General features: G+C 42.0%; 1 protein-coding gene across 2 annotated transcripts in view; it reads right to left on the bottom strand.

The window, feature by feature from the left end:
* Nucleotides 1-21917, bottom strand: part of ROR1 (ROR family WNT receptor 1) — a 368857-nt gene that overhangs the window by 25599 nt on the left and 321341 nt on the right. For both annotated transcript variants that reach the window (XM_019731569.3, XM_019731578.3), the window contains 3 exons: nt 10854-10981; nt 8384-8701; nt 6504-6749 (listed from right to left, as the gene is read on the bottom strand). In XM_019731569.3, coding sequence (XP_019587128.1) covers nt 6504-6749; nt 8384-8701; nt 10854-10981 — 692 coding nt within the window. The remainder of the gene's footprint in view (nt 1-6503; nt 6750-8383; nt 8702-10853; nt 10982-21917) is intronic.

The following is a 21917-nucleotide window of genomic DNA, read 5'->3' as shown; positions in this document are numbered from 1 at the left end:
ATCGCTAGAGTAGCTGACACACTGGGTAAAAGACTCAATATATACTGGACACAATACAAAAGCCTTTGAGAGAAAATTATTTTATGGTTAAAAACGTTTCGAGAACACGACTTAGTTAGAAGTTTTGGGTAACTATTGTTCTTTACTTTGTTGAAAATGTATAAAGACTGGAGACCAAAGTACATCTTGAAAATCTCTGTAGTATAAAAATAACTCTTCCGGAAAGCTTCAACCTATACAAAGCAGTGCTCTATTCTTTCCTCTTATCCCCCTCCCCACCATCCAATTCACTGTAATGTTCAATTTTGGTTTGAAGAAATGGCTGAAAGACAAATTGCCTTACAACAGGTCTTCTATGAAATATGGGAGAAGGCTGCTGACAGAGTGAGTTAAAAACTGCAGTGTTTGCAATCTGGAAAACATCTGCCTTGCCCTGAACTGTAAACCACCACATTGTAGAAAATGGTTTGTGACAAAGCAGAACCCAGGGTGGGTGTTTGTAAGGTTATGGGACAAGTCAGGGCTATTCAGGCATAGGCCTGGGCATCGTGCCCTTTGGCAAACTGCTATAAGGCAAGGACTTAAAAGGAAGTACAAAAGCAAAAGGCCAGGTATGAAAACTCCACGTGGCGCCCAAACGTTTCCTACTTTTCTTATCAATGGGGACTCTTCAGTGAAGCTGGTTTAGGAGTAAAAACAATATTGCTGCTTGGAAGTTCTGCTTGTTTGGGAGCAGGAGAAACCTTTACTTAGAGGTGAATCAGACATGCTAGCCGAGTGAGCAGAAGAAATGTGGCCCCAGGACTTGATCTAGAATAAAATAAAGAGCCAAAGTTTGGCGATAAGAACACCAATGCAATCCAAGTTCTGCCTCCCCATACAATTCAAGAAAGAAAGAAAAACGGGATTTCAATTAGTGGGGGAGGCAGAACATAAGTCATGTGGTAGAATGCAGCCAGAAGAAAAGCGCTAGATCATTGCAAAAGGAGCTCTCACTCAGGGAAGTAGACGTTTTTCCACAGTTCTGCCCCCCGCAGAGCTTTGTAGAAAAGCAATGATAAGGGCTACAGTGAAACTGTGAACCTGGGAGGTGTGCCTAGGTGCCAGTTGGAAAGAACAGAGGCAAACGTTTCTTTTTCGACTTAGTTTCCACCCAACCCACAGTATTTGGCTTGGAAGGTGGCCACAGTGACTAGAGGTGAAAGTGTGGTGAATGAAGGTTTGCAGGCAGAATCTCAGGGAAGATGGCCAATTCTGAGGACTGGGATGCGGGCCGCCGGGCAGCGGGGAGAGCTGGGACTGAAGGGGAACGCGGCAAATACTGTGCTGCCTGCTTGGAGTTGCTGGGAAAGCTGGTCCACATCACGGCTGGGACTGAGTCAAGTACCCGGGATTCTCTCAGAGGACTGTTTTTGTGTCTGGGGCTCCCTTCCTGCACCTGAGGAACTGAGAATACGAATATCAATGGACAGTGCCCTGAAGACCTGAAGACCTAGACAGTTCATAATCAAAGGGAAGAGGAACGTAATGGAGAACTGTTTAGTCCTCTGAATAATCTAGACCTTTTTTCTTTAAGTCATTGTGGCATGGCGGACAGACGACTGGATCTAGAGTCCTGCGGACCTGATTGGAATTTTGGCTTTAGTAACAGCAATGTGGCCTCAGCTTCTCCATCAGTAAAATGGAGCTGAAACCTTTATTCTATGGTTTCTATGTTATGAGGATTAATTATTTCAACACATCTTATTGGGCATCAACTAAGTCATAGGCCAGATGCCAATGTAAAAAACTTAGCACAAGGATCAAATACATGGTGATGGAAGGAGAACTGACTCTGGGTGGTGAACACACAATGTGATACATAGATGACGTAGTACAGAATTGTACACCTGAAGCCTATGTAACTTTACTAACGATTGTCACCCCAATAAACTTTAACTAAAAAAACAACAACACAAAAACTTAGCACAGTGTTCAACAAACAGCAGTCATCATTAAAATGCAAAGCACATAACAGCACACAGAACTTTTGGGAATGATCTGACAAGTGCTTAATGCGATTCATGTTTTTTTCATGATTCTTCCACTAGATTGCAAGCTACACCAGGGCATGGTCTGATCTAGCTTGTTCGCAAAGTCTGAAGCACGATGGAAGCTCAATACGTATTGGTTTCAGTGAAGGACGGAGTGAATAAATAATTAATCATTCTAAGAGATGCCTGGGGTAGGGAAGAAAAGACAGGGAAGCTGAGAGGTCAGGTCTTATGCAAACTATCTTCTATCCTTTCACTTTCTCCAAGCACTGCCTGGGCACATGCATGTAATCATAGCCAAGCCAGTTCCCAGAATTCCCAGCAGACATATTTGGCTTGGTTTAATTTTTATATCCTGACTTAGAGTGAAAGGTCACAGATGAAATGATCTGTGGCAGACTGTTCTTACGTGCCTTTCTTCTAGAAAGCACAACAAATGCTCACATTCTGCATTTAATAAGGCCTATACTTCTTTTAGCCTTACTAAGTTGAAAGAAAAACAAAAGTTATCACTAGGAAAATGAGAACCCCCATGGAGATTTTGAAATTTCCTTAACTTGGACTAAACTAAAGAATATTCCCATGAGACTCTATCCCACTTGATAGGAGGTAGAAAAGGGCTCGTTTCAAATCGGCCCCACAAGCTTACAACTGATTATAAGATGAAGTTATTCTCAATATCAATCTGTCTACTATCTATCTATCTATCTATCTATCTATCTATCTATCTATCTATCTATCTATCTATCTATCTATCTATCTAATCTACTTACCTATCCATCTATTTACACAAACACATACACACTCACATACATAAATCACAGAGTTTAAAAGACTGGTTATAGGTTTGAGTTCTGAATCCACTTCTTATTAGCTATGTGGCCTTGGACAAATTACTTAACCTCTCTTAAGTCTCAGGTTTCTTTTCTTGGATAGAATAAAACCCACTCATAGGGTTATAGAGAACTATCATAAATGAGATAATGCGTAAAAAACTCAGCATAGTCTTTAGCTCATTGTAAACACTCCATAAATGGTAACTGCTGTTCAATATTATTACCCTATAGTCTAAATTGTATAACGTACACAATATATACAATATACTGTATTCTATAATGTAAATTGTGTAATGCCTATCCAGCCTCAGGGTTCCTCAACCCTGGCACTATTGACATTTTGGGATGGACAATGCTTTGGGAGGATTGTTCTGTGTATTCTCAGATGTTCAGTAGCATCCCTGGCCTTTACCCAATAGATGCCAACCCTACCCAGTGTGATGATTGAAGTATCTCCAGACATTGCGAAATGTTCCCTGGAAGGCAGAATGTCCCTTTTGAGAATCACTGGTATATGAGAAAGAGCAGTGAGTGGCCCTAGAGATAAGAGATCTGGTTTCTATGAACTAATTTGTGATCTTGGGTAAGTCCTACCACTCCCATGGGCCTTGGTTTCTCACATGGTAAAACATGGCAGGAAATTCCTACTTTATCTTTCATGATTTTTATAAGGATGAAATGAGAAAAAAAGTCAAATGCTCTAAAGAAGTGTCATAAAGCAGGATTCTCTTATGATTATTTGGTTGAGGTTGGCTATCGAGGGGCAATGGTGAGAAGGCTTGCTGAGGGACCACCGCTGATGCCGACCTGCGCTCTAATTCTCACACTGGGAAGCCACTGGCCTCTCAGCAGCTTCTTATTGATCACATGTCAAGGATTCCCTGTTCCTTTAGTGGACGTATTTGTGGCTTGGCCTGAAGAATTCAAGAGGAACTGTTTTCTTTCAAAATGAAGTGAAAATGTACTGTAAAACAAATTATTTTTGTAAGTGGTGACAACTGCCTTGTCATCTCTAGATTTAAGTTTCATCTAAATTTATCTCTCACATGAGTAAAATTAACCGGTCCTCAGAATTTTAACTATGTCCTCGGCAGATTGATATTCAGAAAGAAGTATTTTGAGGGTTTCCAACATCACAGCACTGATTAATACTATAATAACATACTGAGTAAGACTGTGATGGATTTCTTCATCAGCAAGGGAACATTTTTTGATGTCATATCATAGTATGGGAATCAGTATACTAGAATGCAGAGGTTGAAACTATTGTCTTTCTTTTATTTATTTTAAAAAAAATATCTTTAAAGGAGAAATAGGAGAGTGTCTGGGAAAAGAGCACAAGCTTTGAGTTTGGTCAGAGCTTATGTAGATAGATGAGTGTTCAAGGTCCACTCCCATCTGTTGTGCAATCTAGACAAGCCCTTTCGTCCTTCTGAACCTCAGTGGAGCATGTTCATAACACCTACCCACCGTGTGGTTATGAGGTTTTAATGGAGATGAGCACATAAAGCACGGAGCATGAATGAATAATGCAGTCACATTGCAGGTGTTTTGTAGATGGAGGGGATCTTTCTCTGCGTACAGTCTGAAAGACTGCTCGAGAGTTTCTTTCAGCCCTCGGAGCCTGTGTTTGGTCTGATTACTTCAGGAAGGCCATTGAAAGGCCAACCAGTACTGTTTTGGTATAATTTAGAGTCTCGACTTAAACGAATTGTCGTAAAGCTTGAATCAGATCATCAACAAATCTTTTCGTCTATGAGCAAATTATCTTCCCACTTCACGTGGGCATTCGTTGGAAATTAAGGGTCAGTAGTGACCCACGGAATAATGGCATTCACCCAGAGTGGAGTGAACAATGTGTTTCTTCCTTAGACTAATGCATGTGGTCTCCTTCAGGACACACGTCCGTACCCGCAGACAGCACAGCACAGAGTGAGAACATGAGCTTGGGGTCAGCTAGACCTGCCACTTCCTAGCTGCTCTCTGAGGCTCGGTTTCTTCATCAGCACCACAGGATGGATAATAATACCTGCCCCAGTGTGAGGGCTCATATAAATAACACCTATGAAAACCCCAAGCATCATGCCTGGCACGTGGAAGGTGCTCTGCTAGTGATGCTTTTTCTCCTTGGCTCTCTTGCAGAGCTTCATATCATGCCTGGCTTAGGAGAAGGGAAGGGACAACTAAGGAAATGATCACACACCTACATTGTATTGTTAGTCCTTTCCTATTGGTGTCAGATATAGAATGTGGGAAAAGTCCTAAATTACTAAGTGCAAACCATTTAAAAAACATAAGCTAATTGTTTTGAGGTTTCCACTGGTGGTTCTGGAAGAGTTAATGTCATAATGTGTTCTTGGTGTGGCATACGGAGGCATTTTAAAGCCCAGCAGGAGAATAGGGGTCTGGTCACCCCTTCCTCAAACTCAACTTGCCATGCGCTACCATCTGCAAAACCAGTTCGCAGGAGAAGACAATATGGCAACCCGTAACATATAAGAATGAAATCGTTGAATAATAGTTTCCCAAATTTTCATCACAAAAGGTTCCTTTTAATATTTTTATTACTTTTGCTTATGGACCTCTTCAGTAAGTTTTAGCTTCCTCTTCTTTGTTTCAGAATATTTATGCTAACTTCTATTGTATCATATACACTACACTGTGATTGCAATGTGAGATTTCATTCTTCTTTCAACTCCCCTACTCCATAGTAGGCTGCTCTCATATAATACTTGGCAAGCTGAGAGCAAGAATCCCTCTATATACATAGACTATACACTTATTATAATAGATTCCTTTTTACATACTGACTATATAATAATTATAGGAGACAACGTTTATTACACATTTACCATCTTCCAGACATCATAGGTTTTTTTCAGTTAACAACTCATTTATTCTCACAATAAACCCTACGTGTCTATCATTATGATCTCCATTTTACTATTGTGGCTTTCCCAGCAGTGACATCCTAACTGTCCCACTACGCCTGGGAAATCCAGTTGACATTATTTATCTATGAGAACTAGGATCAGGAAGACGAATCAGTTCTAAAAGAGGACCAAACTCCAGGTTTCACCCACATTTTCATTCTCTTTTTCCTCCACTCCACACTGATTCAGGAATTTCATTTGCTTCCTATACTTCTGCAGTAAAAGGATGCGACAAAAGACAGTTTATCTGCAGATTACCCTGGATAACTGGGTATGGTTATCCTACCTTGTGGGTGTTCTCAAGGACACAGGGAGAAGGTACCTTTCTGCTTCCAGCACACCTGTCGTGCTAGAAAGGTGCACGAGGACATGGACCATTGTGGGTAATTTCTTTTTTTCACACGATTGTGGTAAGATATTTCACCTGTGCCTCTGGAGAAACTCGTGCCTGTTACACCCAATAACACAATGGCTGTAGGAATAAAAGCAGTTTACTCCTTGAGACTGTGTTTTGGTACCCAAAAAGGTGTTTAAGGAGAACCAGTTTCTAGGATATGTATCTATCCTAGAAACATAGTTTGAGATCAAACAAACACTACCAACTCCTGTGCGCCTTACAGGACTCTCCTAAGGGACGAGGGACAGAATGGGTCTCTTCTAAAGGTGGCCGAGTACAATAAACGCAATGAATTGCTATTTACCACATGCTGGGATGTCACACACGTCCGACTTAAAGTTTTCATCCAAAGTGAAGCACCAGGGAGCTTCCTTCTGATTCCCTGGGTTGCGGCAGTAGGAATGGCCTCCGTTCAGCTCTGGGAAACGGAGGGCGGTGAAGGTGTGCATGTGTGGGTACTGGGAATTCCACGGCTGGCACTGGCGCCCAGATTTGGTCACACTGACAGTCCCCCGGTAGTCCACACCTGTACTGTTATAGCACTTATGATCTGAAAAACACAAAAGGAAAGCCCCAGCTGTGAGAAAGAAACAGAGGAGATGCTGGAGCACCCAGTCAGCGATTTCTGGATGGAGGATGTGCAATTAACCTCACGGCCCCGGCCTCCATGCTGGTCAGGGGCCATGTGGGCAGTCTTCCTGCTTGCTGGGCTAGGACATAGGGCCTGCCTTGCAGGTCCATTCCTGGGAGGATTTAAAGCTTGTGCTTTAGGAATATAACCAGTACTCCACAAGTAGTTTTAATATTAAACATACAAAAAATCAGAATTGGGGCACAGGAGTAATTTCCAGGGAAAGGTTCAAGCTAAACTGTCCTTTCCACTTCTGCCTGATGGCCTTAGATATGAATCCCGTGATAAAGACTCTAATTCACAGAGACTGTCTACTACAGGCACTACACAATGGGTCTCTAACAGGAGCTAAGACCATCTCTATGCTGAGTGGACCGGACACCCTTAATAGAAACAGGTCCTATTAAGTCTTCCTCCCAGGTAACCACAGGACTGTCATTTGAAAGCACTGCAAAAATCTAATTGACTTTAAATAAATTGAAACTTGGAGGGATAATGGTAAGATGATCGTAATAAAAGTAATAATGATGGTACTGCTATTATTATGTGCTAAGCACAGTTCTAAGCCTTTTAGATTCATTAAGTTATTTAACTAATAAGATAGTATCATCTACCAAAAGGAAGCTGAAAAATTACCAGTGAGTTTAATTCTGGATGAATGAGAAATGTACAGAGGAACAGTGTTTTGCTTGATGGTGGTAAGAGGATAGAGATGGAGGTAAAGCTACACACACACACACACACACACACACACACACACACACACCTTTTAAATTGTGGTACAATACATATACCATAAAATTTACCATTAGTGCATTTAGAACATTCAGAATATCAGGCAACCTTCAACACTATCTCGTTCCAGAATACTCTATCCTCCCAAAAGGAAACCCTATAACCTTAGTAAGCAGTAACTTTCTACTACCCACTACGCCCTGCCCCTGGCAACCACTAAGCTACTTTCTGTTTCTATGGATTTATCTATTCTGGATATTTCATATAAATAGAATCATACAATGGTGTCTGGCTTCTTTTACTACCTTCATGGCTTCAAGGTTCAGTCATGTTGTAGCATGTAACAGGATTTTATTCCTTTTTATGAATGAATAATATTTCATTATGTAAACACACCTCAATTTGTTTATCCACACATCTACTGATGGGCACTTGGGAGGCTTCCACCTTCTAGCTACTGTGAATAGAGGTGTGATGAACCCTTGCATACACATTTTTTGCTTGAACACCTCTTTTTAATTCTTTTGAGTAGAGACCCAGGACTGACATGGCTGGGTCATATGGTAATTCTCTTTTTAAATCACCGAGGAACCAGCAACCATATTTTTAAGGTTGTTATCTTGATGGAGCCTCCTGCAGGCAGGCAGTGCATCTAAGCCACTGCCGAGCGCTCACCCCCACATGGTGTGTCTTTAGCCCATGGGAAGGTAATCTGACTACCAGGAAGGATCATTACTGTAGCTCGAGGCCCAGTTTTCACTGTGCCGTGGGGTTGCTGGCCCCCAACGCAGCACAGAGGGCCAGGGACTACCACCTACTTTTATTGATAGGATCCGCCATGGGAATTCCAATCCGGATACAGTTTGCAGCTTCAGGGCTCTCTGGCTGGGGGAGATCTTCACAGTTTGGCAGTTTCAGCCTCATCAGAATCATGGGATTTGATCTTGCAAAAATGTACTCTGTTTGACACAGGACATTTTCCAGGATTTCACATTCATCGCGACACAAGTCACGGGGCTTCGGGACGGATGAGGTTTCGTCACAGTACGGGAAGGCGTAGTGGCACAGGGAAGGAATGGCGAACTGAGAACACTTGTCAGATAAGTGACTGGAGGTGCCAATCATGGTGAAGGCAGCTGGAAAACAAACACAATGATTAACTCCCAGGGGCCAGGGTTTATCTTTGGTATCTAGTCAACAAATATCCGATATAAACACACCCTGGAAGGAATCTGCTGTGCTCAAACAGACAAGACCAGGAAAAAGAGATTCATTTCAGATGTCTAAGCAGCTTACTTTCACTGGCTTGGAAAAAAAATAATTTTGACTACAAAGTTGAAAAAGCAAGATTAAGTTACATGTGTACCATTTCCTAATAAAAAGAATTAATTAGGTTAAAGTACAATATATTTTTTCATTTTTACTACAAAGCAACAGAACTTTGTGTTTCATCCGGTCCTTTTTATTAGTTTTGTGAGGCTTCTCAAACATCTGACAGCTGCAGGGCAGAACCTGCTTTATGCAGTGGCTGGGCCTCGTCGCAGGATTTAGTATTATGTTTTGCCTCTGAGTTGCTGGATGAGTTTGGGTAACTTGTTTAATTTCTTTGTGGCTTTGACTACTTTCTATTCCATCCTCTGAAAATGAGTCAACTCACTTGGAAGTTCTCAAAGAGCACAGCTCAGTGGCTCGAGTGTGTATCCCAGAATGTTAATGGTCGCTTAGCCTAACTTCATATCCAGGATGGCCTCCATATACAAAAAGAGTAGCAGCCTCCCTCTGCGTACCTCCATTGATACAGAGCTTACTCACAAGGCAGCCGATATGCTTGTTGGTACACTGTTTCCCAAAGTGTGTGCCTCAGAACATTATTTCTGTACAATACTAATAGTATTTGAAAAACTAGGGTTCCATAGCCAAGCAAGTTTGGGAAACGCAGGCTTAAACAAAGTAAAATGGATTTTTAAAAAATAACTGTAATACTTTCCGGTAAGTTGATGTCCATTGAAATTGTCCAAGAGAGGATTATTATAAATGGGTCAGCAACTATTTATTTTGCAGCTCCCATTTATTTTTGTGACTATCTAGCCAAAAATATGTTGAAACATTCTCATATTAGGCAGCAACGTACCTTCAATAGCTCCTTCCACTGTTCCTACTTCTGTTCTCTGGGATTTCACACACAGAGTCCTTTCTCTTGAAAGCCTGAGGGCTTCAGCAAGTGGCAACTACATTTTCCTATAGTTGCTTCACCATGTTACATAGCGCCGGCAGAAGCCTCTTAGTTCCTTCAAACTCCTGGCAGGACAGAGTTTCTGGACTTTTTGATGCCCTGTGTGCCCTACCTTGGGTTTGTTCTTGTTTCTATTAAATCCTAGGGTTGCCAGATAAACTATAAAGGCACCCAGTTACATTTGAATTTCATATAAACATTTGGGACATACTTCTACTAAAAATTTATCTGTTGTTTATCTAAAATTCAAACGTAACTGGGTGTCCTGTATTTTTATTTGTTAAAGCTGGCAACCTTATTAGACTCTAATAAAGGCAACTGTAATGGCTTGCAAGAGTCTGGCACAGGAGCCTGATAGCTACCCTAATGGAAGAAGTACAAGGAGGCCGTAACCCCTGGATCCCGGTCTGCAAAATCATACAAGGCCCCCTATACTACCTGACTCGCGTGTGCTAAAAAGTGCTTCACTAGTAGACTTCCATTAAAGATGCTTCAAATTCAGAACAATGAAGGGTAAAATATAGAAAGCTAGAGCAGGAAGAGAAGAATGATCATTTTGACGCATCACTCATTTCACAGAGGAAGAATGAGATTTTCACGGAGAGTAAGCGATTTCACGCAAGTCATAGGAATGGCAATCCTGGGATTAGCATCCAGAGTTTTATACTCTAAATTCATTCCCTTTCCATCTATACGATGTAACTTCCTAACAGTAAGCTCTACGAGGGCAGAGACGTATCTGGCTTACTTACCAATACCATCAGATCCCCCAGTGCCCAGTCCAGTTTCTGGTATGCCAAAAGCACGCAGTAATATTTATTGAGTGTTTGAATGAATGTGAGGCTTTTCAAAACTGCCTTTCCCTCTAAGAGCAACCTTCAATAAATTATTGTAATGTAAATTCCAGACCACAGAGATCCTATCTCAAGCTTCTTTATGGTCCTGCTCCTAACCCCTATGCCTAGCCTAATCTGTCAACAGAGGCGCTCAAGGAAATGTTTGGTGAGCAAAATAGTTATTCAAAGTGTAAATACAATTTCATTGGTGTTACCAACCTGTGATCTGATTTTCTATTTCCCCTTGCATGTGCAAAGACTCCATGTAGACAGTGCGGTTGCCGATAAATCTTGCACATGCAATCCCTCTGTATGGCTGACAGAATCCGTCTTCTTCGTACTCATCTCTAAAAACAGAGCACAGACATTAGCAGATGCAGTGTATATACACGTATCCAGTTGGACCTGATTGGGCAATGCCTTAAACAGTCACTAGGGGCCGCAGTCGGGCACAGTATCCTAAAGACTAAGAAATCAGGCTTTTCCTCAGTTCCATCCATCACTTAAAACATCTGTTGGTCACGTTGGTCAAGTTTCCTTCACACCAAGAAAATAATTCTGAAACACAAAATCATCCTTAAATATGGGAGAAAACACTCTTATTTTCGCAGCTGGTGGTGGGCTGGAAGATGATGTAGTTATAAGGAGTAAAGAGGAAATGAGTTGGAATTCTGGGCATATGTTCTACAGTTTTTTGTTTTTTAGGCACAGATTATTTCTGCCTCATTTGCTACGAAGGCGTGGGCACATTTTCTACAAGTTCCACTCCAACTGATGTGTCAATTAGGTGTCTCTATGGGGTGAGAAGCTGGGTACAGCTGGAAAAAAGTAAGAGGACAGTCCAGTTATGTGGCTCCTCACTGCTTAGGACCTATTACCTGAGAAAGAACCGGGGCTAACCATGGACTGGAGAATTTCAAATGAGTCACTACATCCAAGCAAATCAAGAGAAAATATTAGTGGAAGTCCTGCGTTCATGATCCCCTAAAACTTTCAAATATAGTCTTTTGAAAATTTTGCTGCTTCAAAATTATAATAATTTTCATTGGAAAAAAAAAAGATGGCGGGGCTATAGATTTTATTCTGAACACAAACAGACACTAAAAAGTGATGTGCTTAGTGACGATTTGGTAAATGGCTAGAAATCTAAGATTAGACATTAGGACGCAAAATGGCAGGTTCAGCTCCAAAGGACAGAAACCATAACCTCCCATAAAGGCCTATGATAAGCACAACGTACCAGAGTACAGAATAGCCGACTGTTTCTCAAAGACAGACCACAACCAAACAAAAGGCCACCTGCCACATTTATGGGCTGACTTCCCCCTGGATATTACTCCTCTGTTAACCTGGCTGGAATTGATACATTGTTTCAACAAAGTATCATTTTTCTTCTTTTTTTTTTTTTTGGTTTTTGGTTTCTAAAGTTTAAAGTACTTTAGAGCAAAAGTCAGAACAAAATTCTCTTCCTTAGGCAACCTCTCCGAGCCATGGTTTCCTGATCTGTAAGATAAAGCTAATAATTGACCTCTCTACGCTATAAGTGAAAGTCATGAGGATCCTATCAAATAAGGGAAAAGCTTTTAAAAAATGCTACACAGCGGTAACATGATTATTATTAAAGTATTTATAGTTACCAAAAAAGACATTTATTTAGAGGACAATTATTAACTAAGCTCCTACTGCGTAAAATGGACCGTGGTCAGTGCTATGACTTTGGACTTCCTCACTTGGGGGTTCAGTGTGGGACCCTAGAAAGCCCACCACAACAGAAAAGCAGGTGAAAAAAATCTGATGCGGCTGATCCTTAAAAGACTCATTTTCAGCTACTTTCTACTCCCTATTCACTAAAACAGTCATTTTGAAGGTGGAGATGGGGGAAGTATCTTTGGTTTAGTCCTAAAAATAGTTTGCATTGCAAAACCCTTAAAAATGTAACCTTTAAGTACAATACAAATGAATATATCATATACCTGACATAAAGACACTGATATTTTAATGTTGCAAAATCCTGCAAGCATTCCACATGTTTACTTTCATAAATCCTAGAGTAATGTTGAAGTCTTTTTGGCTTAAATTTTACCTAGGTTGTAAAATTAACCCCACTTTTATTGGGTAACTAATACCATAAACCTATAGGGAGAAAGAAGGTTCTCGATGACCTAGACTTGAATCTTGGAAACTGAAGTACTGAGACCTCCACACCAGTCCCCTGCTATTACAGACGATGCTTTTCTATCCCCAGGCATTAGCAGAACCCTGGATTTCTAAGGTGTCATTATGAGAACACCTCTTCCTCCCCCACATGAAACTCTTAAGGCCTCAATTTATATCTCTTGGGAGGACGAAACCCTGGAATTACCCCCAGATATAAATCCCCGACCTACTGGGAGTTCCCATATTTTATGTGTGAGGCTTAGGCTAAACTTCTTACCACCTTTCCAGTTCAAGACTCTAAAAAGACTCTTTGAATACTTTTTTTCCAGAATAAAATGGCATGCAATTCCTTGGCTACACATTTCTTGTCAATGAAAGGCTCAGAGCTGCAGGTGTATTGACTTTTTGACTGCGCCCCAAATTCCTGATATTCCGGCCAGTCTCTTGGGGACAGATATAAAAAAACAAAAGAAAACACACACACATATATATATATATATATATATATATATATATATATATATATACATACATATATACACACACACACACACACACACACACACACATATATAACATATATATATATAAATATATATAAATCCAGTATGTTATGTCATCTGCTAGGGAGTACTTCTTGGCTCTGGCTGCTTATAAGAATCTCCTCAGGAAGCTTTTGAAAATACCAAGGCCCAAGCCCCACCTCGGACCTATTAAATCCTCCTCTCTGGGGACATAGCTTAGGCATTCAAGCTTTTTAAAAGAGCTCTTGGTGATTTGAATGTGGTTGAGAACCACAGCACTAGAAAAACAAACATGTATTAAGTGTCTGCCTCTCTCTGTGCTGGGTACTGGGCTAAGTGCTTTCTTCAAAGCTGACCCTTATGTAGTGTTGTCATCTGTATTTTACAGAGGGAGACCCTCAAGTTCAGAGAAGTTAAATAGGTGCCTCAAATTCACAAAGCTCGTAAGTGGTGGAGCTAGGATTTAAACTTAAAATTTAAGGTCAAGCCATTATGTCATGTTGTTAGATCTGTAATGCTACTCTGCTTTTCATTACTACTTTTAATTAAACCAGCCTAATTATAAATAAGACACTTTGTAATGCGCCTTTACTCTGTATTGGGCACTAAGTTTTACTTATGTATAAAACTGATATTAAGTCATTTAATCCTGACAACTATCATATAAAAAAGGTGAAGGTATAATTATTCCCATTTTACAGATGAGAAGATCGAGGGTCAGAAAGAGTAAAGAACTTGTCCAAAGTTACAATTAGATTTGCCCAAAACTAGTGCTTGTCACCATGATATACAACTTCCTTCCAAATGGTTTGGTTATGGAAGTTTTGGCACTGCTTACAGGGGCTTTCTGCTGTGAAGTTGCTTTGGTGTTTGCTGCGTGGCAAAAAGGTTTCTTTTAAACATAAAGTCACAATTGCCTTTCATCCTTTCCACTTTTCCTGCTGGCTTTAGCTGGAGGGGAACAAATGCGCCTCCAGCATTAATCAGTTTGATGCTTTTCTCCAGCATACACTTCTTTCATCGTTGATATCCTCCATGCTCAGCAAATTAAAAACATGAAGCGGCAAGGCAGCAAAAGTGCAAGGGCACTTGCAATGAGTGTGCCTGGGGCGTTCTATAGAGGAGAAAAGTGTGTTGTGAAAGGGCAAATGGAATTTTGGCCATCCATCACAGAGGCTGGCACCGACATGCACCAGCTACCTCACCGTGATGTTAAGATGCAGGGCTGCTTTGTAATGGGAACTCATGTTTCTCATAAAGGTAATTTAGTTACCACACTGCCAGCCTCTCCAACCTTCCAAATTTGCTGTCATGTGATAGGGAAAAGCAAACATAATTTTCCCTGTATCTCTAGAGTCTCCCTTTCCCCAGGACAAGGAGCTTATAAGGGATGGTCAGACACGCTAAGAGTGATCATGACCAAAGTGGCAGCAGTAGGAGCATCCATCCAGGGACCGTCATAGACCAAGGAAAAGGAAATGCTGCCACTGTAAGTCACAGCCCAAGGGAGTTTTACACAGGGACAGTGGAAGTCAATAGCTACAGATTCCTGGGCAAGCTTCTCAGGTCAGTGAGCAAAGAAGAGAATTCTCTAAGAATGAAAAAAGTGCATTGTATACGGTGGGGCACGTGAAGCTCCAGTCGTAGCATTTTAGAGCGAGGGAGAAGGAAAAGAGAAGAAGGATGGGGGAGTTAGTGAGGTAAGGGAAGTGAAAAGATGCGGAATACCCCCAAATAAATGCCAACATGGAGTTGAGCCAGGTTTGGACCACGAACGGCCCACTAGCACTCTCTTTAGTGCTTCCAGGGAGGGCAGGGTTTCTAGAGGTTGCCTCAGTTAAAGGGAGAAGAAAGAAAACTTGACTGCTGCTTTAGACACATGATTTTAAAACAAAGGCCTTAACAATATTGGAAAAACTGATGAAACCCAAATGAAGTCTGTAGGTTAGTTAATAGTATTGTACAAATGTTAATTTCTCATTTTTGGTAACTGTACTATGTTTATGCCAAATGGCAACATTAGGGTAAATGGGATGGATTTAGCTGACTCTCGAAGACACAAGGCATTAGGGGCGCTGGCCCCCATGCTGTCTAAAATCCACGTACAACTTTTGACTCTACACTCAGCCCTTCGCAAATGCAGATTCAACAGTATTTTTGATCTGCGGTTGGTTCACTTCACGAGTGCAAAACCAATAGATTATGAAAGGCTGACTGTATTTATGGAAAAATATCCACACATTAAGTGAACCCGCGCAGTTCAAACCTGCATTGTTCAACGGTCAGCTGTATGTGGAGACTGTACTTTTTTTTGCAACTTTTCTTAAATATAAAAATATTGCAAAATAAAAAGTAAAGAAAGAAAACTACAGGAAGTCTTATAGGATGGGGACCTCATTCTTTACTGTGTGTAGACAGAACGGGAGATGCTCTGGTGTGAGAGTGTGGGGAAGGCCCTCAGAAGACCTCATTTCATCTTGACGAACATCTCCCCAGGCCTCTTGCTGGGTGGCTGAATTCCCATGATTAACAATTCGCTTATCTGTCTGAGGCTTGGCCTACTTCTAAATTCAAGCGTATCCAGGAGAGATGACCTATTTGTCCAGGAAGGCCTCAGAGGAGACGATTGTTATTAGCGGTCGTCACTTTCCTCTGTATTGAAAGTTGTAGAGCAAGGAAGGCTGGAACAACTAATGCAAGGTCCAAGGAGAGGAAAGCAATCTTCTGTGACGTTGCACTTGGGTCCAGGACCAGCCTCATGCCAGGGGAGATGACAGAAAAGGCAGATGGGGAAGGGAGCGGGTGGGAGTCATTAGTAGAGTGGATCTACCTCTTGTCTGACTCATCCTTCACTCTGTCACAAAACAAGGGATCAGGTCATTTCCTGCCTGAGATTCATTGTACGTTCCCATACACTTCAATGTCCTGACTGCACTATACAGGACCCTTCATAATCTAGTTCCTGCCCATTTTCCCAGCCTCTGTCCCTGCCAGTCAAGCCTATGAACCTGATGATATCAGCCACACTAATGATCTAGCTGGTCTCCAAACAGGAAATGCATTTTGAGGCTTCCAGGGCTTGGCCCATGCTCCTCCGGAAGCCTGCGATGCCCTCCACTCTCTTTTTCACCTTGTGAATGCCTTCTCAGCTTTAAGATCCAAATACTCCTAACTCCCCCAGGAATGTCAGTCCCTGGACCCCCAGAGCCTGCATTACACCACTCCCACACATTTCTGACTTCATATTATGTTTATCTGTTTAGTGCCCACCTCGCCAGTACTCGCCAGCGAGGACCATACCTGATTCAACTTCGTAACTTTGGGGACCGGTACAATGCACAACTCAGTAAACATGGGCTGAATGAGAGAGACGATGTTGTTGAAAGATGCTCCCCTCCAGATAGATCTTCAGAGGCAGAAAAGAAGGCCTATTGCCAAACTGACCAACAGAACTGCAATAGATGTGGAGATGTCCTAGGCTAGTCCACTGACATATAACAGGTGCCTTCCAAACCGGAAACCACTTTCTTCCTCAGCCGACTGTACATTGGAGCATGGGCAGGCCTATAGAATTAACCAGCTGAACTGATTCTTGCTGATGAGTTAGGCCTTGAAAATTCCCCTTTGGGAAAAATAAGACCAGTTAAAATGCATGCCTCTCCTTAGTAGGAAGAAAATGGACGTAAAGATACTTTGGTAACTATAAAATCTCACTTAAGCAAAAGATTGAAAACAGGTACTCAAATACTTGTTTACTGCAGCAATATTCACAATTGCCTAAAAGAATGGAAACAACCCCAAATACTCAACAGATGAATGGCTAGACAAAATGTGGTAGATATATACAATGGCATATTATTCAACTATAAAAAAGGAACACAGTACTGAACCATGCTACAACATGGAAGGATCTCGAAAACATTATGCTAAGTGAAATAAGCCAGGCACAAAAGGCTACATATCACACGATTCCATTTACATGAAAGCCAGAATAAGTAAATCCATAGAGGTAGAAAGCAGATTGGTGGTTGCCAGGGGCTGGGGGGTGGGGAGAGGGAGGGTTAGGGAGGAACAGCAAGTAACTATTCAATGGGGTGTGGAGTTTTATTTTGTTTTGATGAAAATATGTTAGAACTAGATAGAAGTGGTGGTCACACAACATTGTGAATGCACTAACTGCTACTAAATTGCTCACTTTAAAATGGTTAATTTTATGTTGTATGAATTTCACCTCAATTAAAAAAAAAACTTATTGATATACAAGGGACAAGGTAGAGGGACCTTGGGAGAGGGCCACTGGTTGGAGTTTCAAGCCTCAGAGCTGGGGAGATGTTTTGGGGGGAGTAGCCTTGTGGGTCATGTGGCAAGCAGGCTAATGGCTAGGAGCATTGGTAATTTACACAGTACCAGCAGGTTTCTTTGTTACGGTGCTCATAGCTCTTCAACTGGAATGCCAGAGAGGGTGGTGTGACAAGCTCACAGCATGACAGCTTCATGGGGACAGATTGCAATGAATGAAATAATCTAACACTTTTGAGTTTACCCCACTCAGCCCCTCTTAAGGGCCTCGCTTTGAGCCACGGAGACGAAATCACATCAAGATGCTTGCCCCCAAAGCTCTGACTCTTTCTTTGAAGGAAAGCCATCACACAGCTCGGACAGCTGAAGTATCCCTAGGCATGCTCCAGTGAGCAATTTAGCAAAGTGCAGGTTATTTTCTCTCATGTGGTAAGTAATCTCTCTTTACCCAAGCAAAAATAACTTAGCAGTGCCTTCCCAAAAGACCATCGTGGCCATAGTGGATGGAAAGTATCCCTTTAAAAATGTGTAAATCAGGCCACATATTAGCTGATCTGGTTAAAGCATAGCCACAGGCAGATACACACACACACACACACACACACACACACACACACACACACACACACGGTGCTTCCCAGGCTGGCTCTAGCAACCTCAGGGCTGTGCGCACAGCTCCCCACCTCAGAGGCAGGTTTCTCCCTTGGGAGGGGCAGCCAGGTCTCCCTAAACTGAAAATCAGTTCTGTCTTTTCATTAAAAAGGGAGATACATGATAAAATGAAGGATCCAAGTAAAGGCTGCAGAATTATCCCAATGTGGATAAAAGATCAGAGACCCAGAAACTCGAAGCACAATTCGGTCAAAAATGTTACCACTTCTCCAAAAATACCTCCTTCCTTTTCCTGGGAAGACTTGGAGCCTAGGAGCATCCTTGCTTAAATGCCAACCAGGAGGAGGGGAAATAATTTAAATCTTATCAGAATTAACTGTGCACACCTTGGAATTAAAGGCTCTCCAGAAAAGGGGCATCAGGACAAATACGTGTGGAGATGCAGAAAGAGCTGGCCGGAGTGAAGGAGAGAAGGCGAGCGTTCTGGAAAGGGAGCTGCCGGGAGTACCAAAAGCATACTTTGCCTTAGGCTGGCTGCGGTCAAGGAATTAATTACAGGTTAAATATGTGATGCCAGCGTTCTCTCACAGACTGTTTTCTAAAGACCAACCTGAACGTGGGCACCAAAGAGGGTAATGAGGTAACATACTTGACCTGTAAGGTCATGAGCTTTCAAAGTGAGCGAAGCAAGGCACAGTTACCCAGAGGGGTGATGACTCACTGAGAAGACTTCAATCTCTCAGGCTGAGAATTCAGCTCACCCTAATACCCTCTCTTCTCTTCGTGGAATGCCTTAGTGAGCACACGCCATTTTGAGGTGCTTGTGCCGCGGAGCACGTGCTGTTTCCCGCACCTGGGCACCGACAATTGTTGACATGTATTTCCTTAGCAAAAGAGTCCCTTACTCTTTCTCACACCACTTTCTTTTGCTTTAAAAAATTAAATTAAATTTTAAAAGGGTTTTTTTTTTTTCTTGGCTATGAACCATTAAAACAAACAGATGAATAACGTTCTGTCATAGTTTCCAGAATAGCACATAATAGTTACTTGTGTCCAACTTAGAAATGGGAAGGTATTGGCTTTGCTTCACAGCAATGTTTGGAAACACAAGGGTTGCATTTCACTTTGGAAAGGAGCAGCATTACCCAGGCTTGTATCTCAAAAAAAAAAAAAAAAAAAAAAAAGTAATTTGAGGGAAAATTATGCATGTAATACATTTTACTCCTATTTAAACACATATAGGAAATTATAAGACTGCAATAGTATGGTATTTGTAAGAATACAGAAGATCACTAATAAAAAGAATGAGTGATTCTCCCCCACCTCTGAACCCCCCATTTACTGAGGTTTTCGTGGTAGGGTAGCCTTGTACCTTCCAAGAAGCCCTGGGGTGTTTTTACTTTTCCTCCTATGGAGGGCTTACTTTACCCCTCAGCTTAGGCTGGAGCTGGGAATGCATAGGTGACAATGGATGTGGAGCCCCCAAGTTCTGCCCCCCTCCTCCCCCCGGTTCTCATTAGAAACCCTTTAGATGTTATTTGGCAGGTCTCCAAAACACCAGGCATTCAAACTACCCCCTAAATTTGCCCATTGAGAATAATGGGAGTTTAGAATAATATGAAATTCACACATACCAATCTGGTCAGATTTTCTACCACAAATGTTACTAGGATTGCTTTGATTTTTTTTTTCACTTTCCTTTTATGCCTTGGGCCATGGATTGAAAAAACAGAAAGTTTGTGGAAAGAGTGGTAAAGGGAATTTAGGAACTTCTTAGGAGGGTTTTAATTTCATCTTGCTACTAAGAAGTGGGGTGAAACCCAATCCCCAATTCTTGCCTTTCTGTTTCATCTCAGCTTTGTTTCTTATTCCTTCTGCTGATGGCAGTTATGAAAGACTAAGTAGCGCCCCCTTCTCAGCCTGGATGTGAATCATCCCTTTGTCCAGCGTAGCCACACTGTATACCTCACCCGCCTGTTAGGCACTGAGTTATCAGATCGAGTTTCATAGTATCACAGTGCTTGTGTCCAAGTCACCTTTATTTTACTTAACAGTGTCCCCAAAGCACAAGAGAAGTGATGCTGGCAATTCAGACACGCCAAAGAGAAGCCATAAGTGCTTCCTTTAAGTGAAAAGGTATGTGTGTATAGGAAAAAGCATAGTATATATAGGGTTTGGTACTATCTGCGGTTTCAGGCATCCACTGGGGGTCTTGTAGTGTACCCGCGTGGGTAAGTGGGGACTACTGTGCTAGCCTCCATAAAAAGCAGTGGTGAGTTTAATGCCTCCCCCAACCCCCAACCCCACATAATGCAACACAGAGGTGCTTATGTCAAACACAGAATCTTATACATTTAAACAATTGTAGGGGAGGCAGAAATTCACATTAAAATAGGGATTGATTTATGATGCACCAAATGGGAATATTGCAATTGGACAAGCAATTGGTATCTGTTAGACAAGGGGTCTCTGAGATAGAAGTGTGAAATCCAATGGGTTCTTTAAGGAGAAATTAGGAATAGGCGTGGATTGGGGGGCTTTAACTAGAGTGGGAAAGTGCAGAGCAGAGAAAAGGGGAGGGCTTATGTCCTTGGCATTCAGATACTAAGGATATAATCTCTGTTCACCAGGACTTCAGAGTCTAAGTAGGAGAGAAATACAAGTGTGATAAATATAATCTCTGTTCCCCTTCCTCCCTCCTTTCCACTCTCCCTCTCTCCCCTTCCCCCGTTCTTTTCAACCAACAAGTCTGTTGAAGTCTTGTGCTGAGAATAAAAGAAGGGGTATCCAGTTGAGGCTGGGAGGGCTTCTGGAAGAGGTAATAGCTAAAGGAGGAATAGTCAACAAATGATGGATTAACTAGTATGCTAGCCAAGGTAAGCGGAGTCAGAGGCAGAGTGAGGCTTAATGGGAATAATGGGGGTGGGGGTGGGGGTGGAAGGAGACAGGACAGGCCCAAGGGGAGGGTCTTAACCTGCAGTGCCTGGGGAGTAAAGAGGTTCAGCATAACATGACCTTCTCTGTGCACCCAAATCTTACTTTAATATTCTCCTAAAGGCTTTTTTGACATAGTCTTATTCTAAACTTGCTACCTAAAAATGGTAAGGAAAAAGGGGTGGATTTTATACTGAAGACAAGGAGACACCAGAAAGTGATGTGATTAGTGACTGTGGTACACAGAGGGGCTGGAGATCTAAGGCTGAAGATTAGGGCCCAAGGTGGCAGGTTCAACTTGAAAGAACTGAGGCCACAACCTCCCACAAGGACCTGTGATAAACCCAAGACAGAGTCCAGAACATCCTGCTATTTCAGTGGAGAGAGCTGAACCTATGTCTGAGGTGGCAGAAAATGCTGAGAGTTCGTGTGGAGGAGAATTGTACATTCAGGGCAGGCACCGAGCCTTGTAGCTGTTCCCTGGGCCTATAATCTTACGGAGTCAATTAGTTGGGATGGGACTTGGCAGCCTTTTGTCCAACCTTCTCTAAAGGTGAAAGAACCCAGAGTGAGTAGCTATGTGGCTCACCCAAGTTCACTACGTAATAAGATGGGCAGAGGAAAGTGCAGTTGGAAGACTGGGATGTTGAGGACCATAGAACTGAGTTCCATCCTGAGAGCTGCCTTCTAGCTGTGTGTGGCTTTTGCCAGGTGTGACATTTCTCTGAGCCTCCCTCTCGTCCGTAAAACTGGCATA

Source organism: Rhinolophus sinicus, chromosome 14, assembly GCF_057876585.1.
Source record: "Rhinolophus sinicus isolate RSI-liver-muscle chromosome 14, RSI-T2T, whole genome shotgun sequence".
In the NCBI taxonomy this organism is placed as follows: domain Eukaryota; kingdom Metazoa; phylum Chordata; class Mammalia; order Chiroptera; family Rhinolophidae; genus Rhinolophus; species Rhinolophus sinicus.
This window is presented reverse-complemented; position numbering and strand designations above follow the sequence as displayed.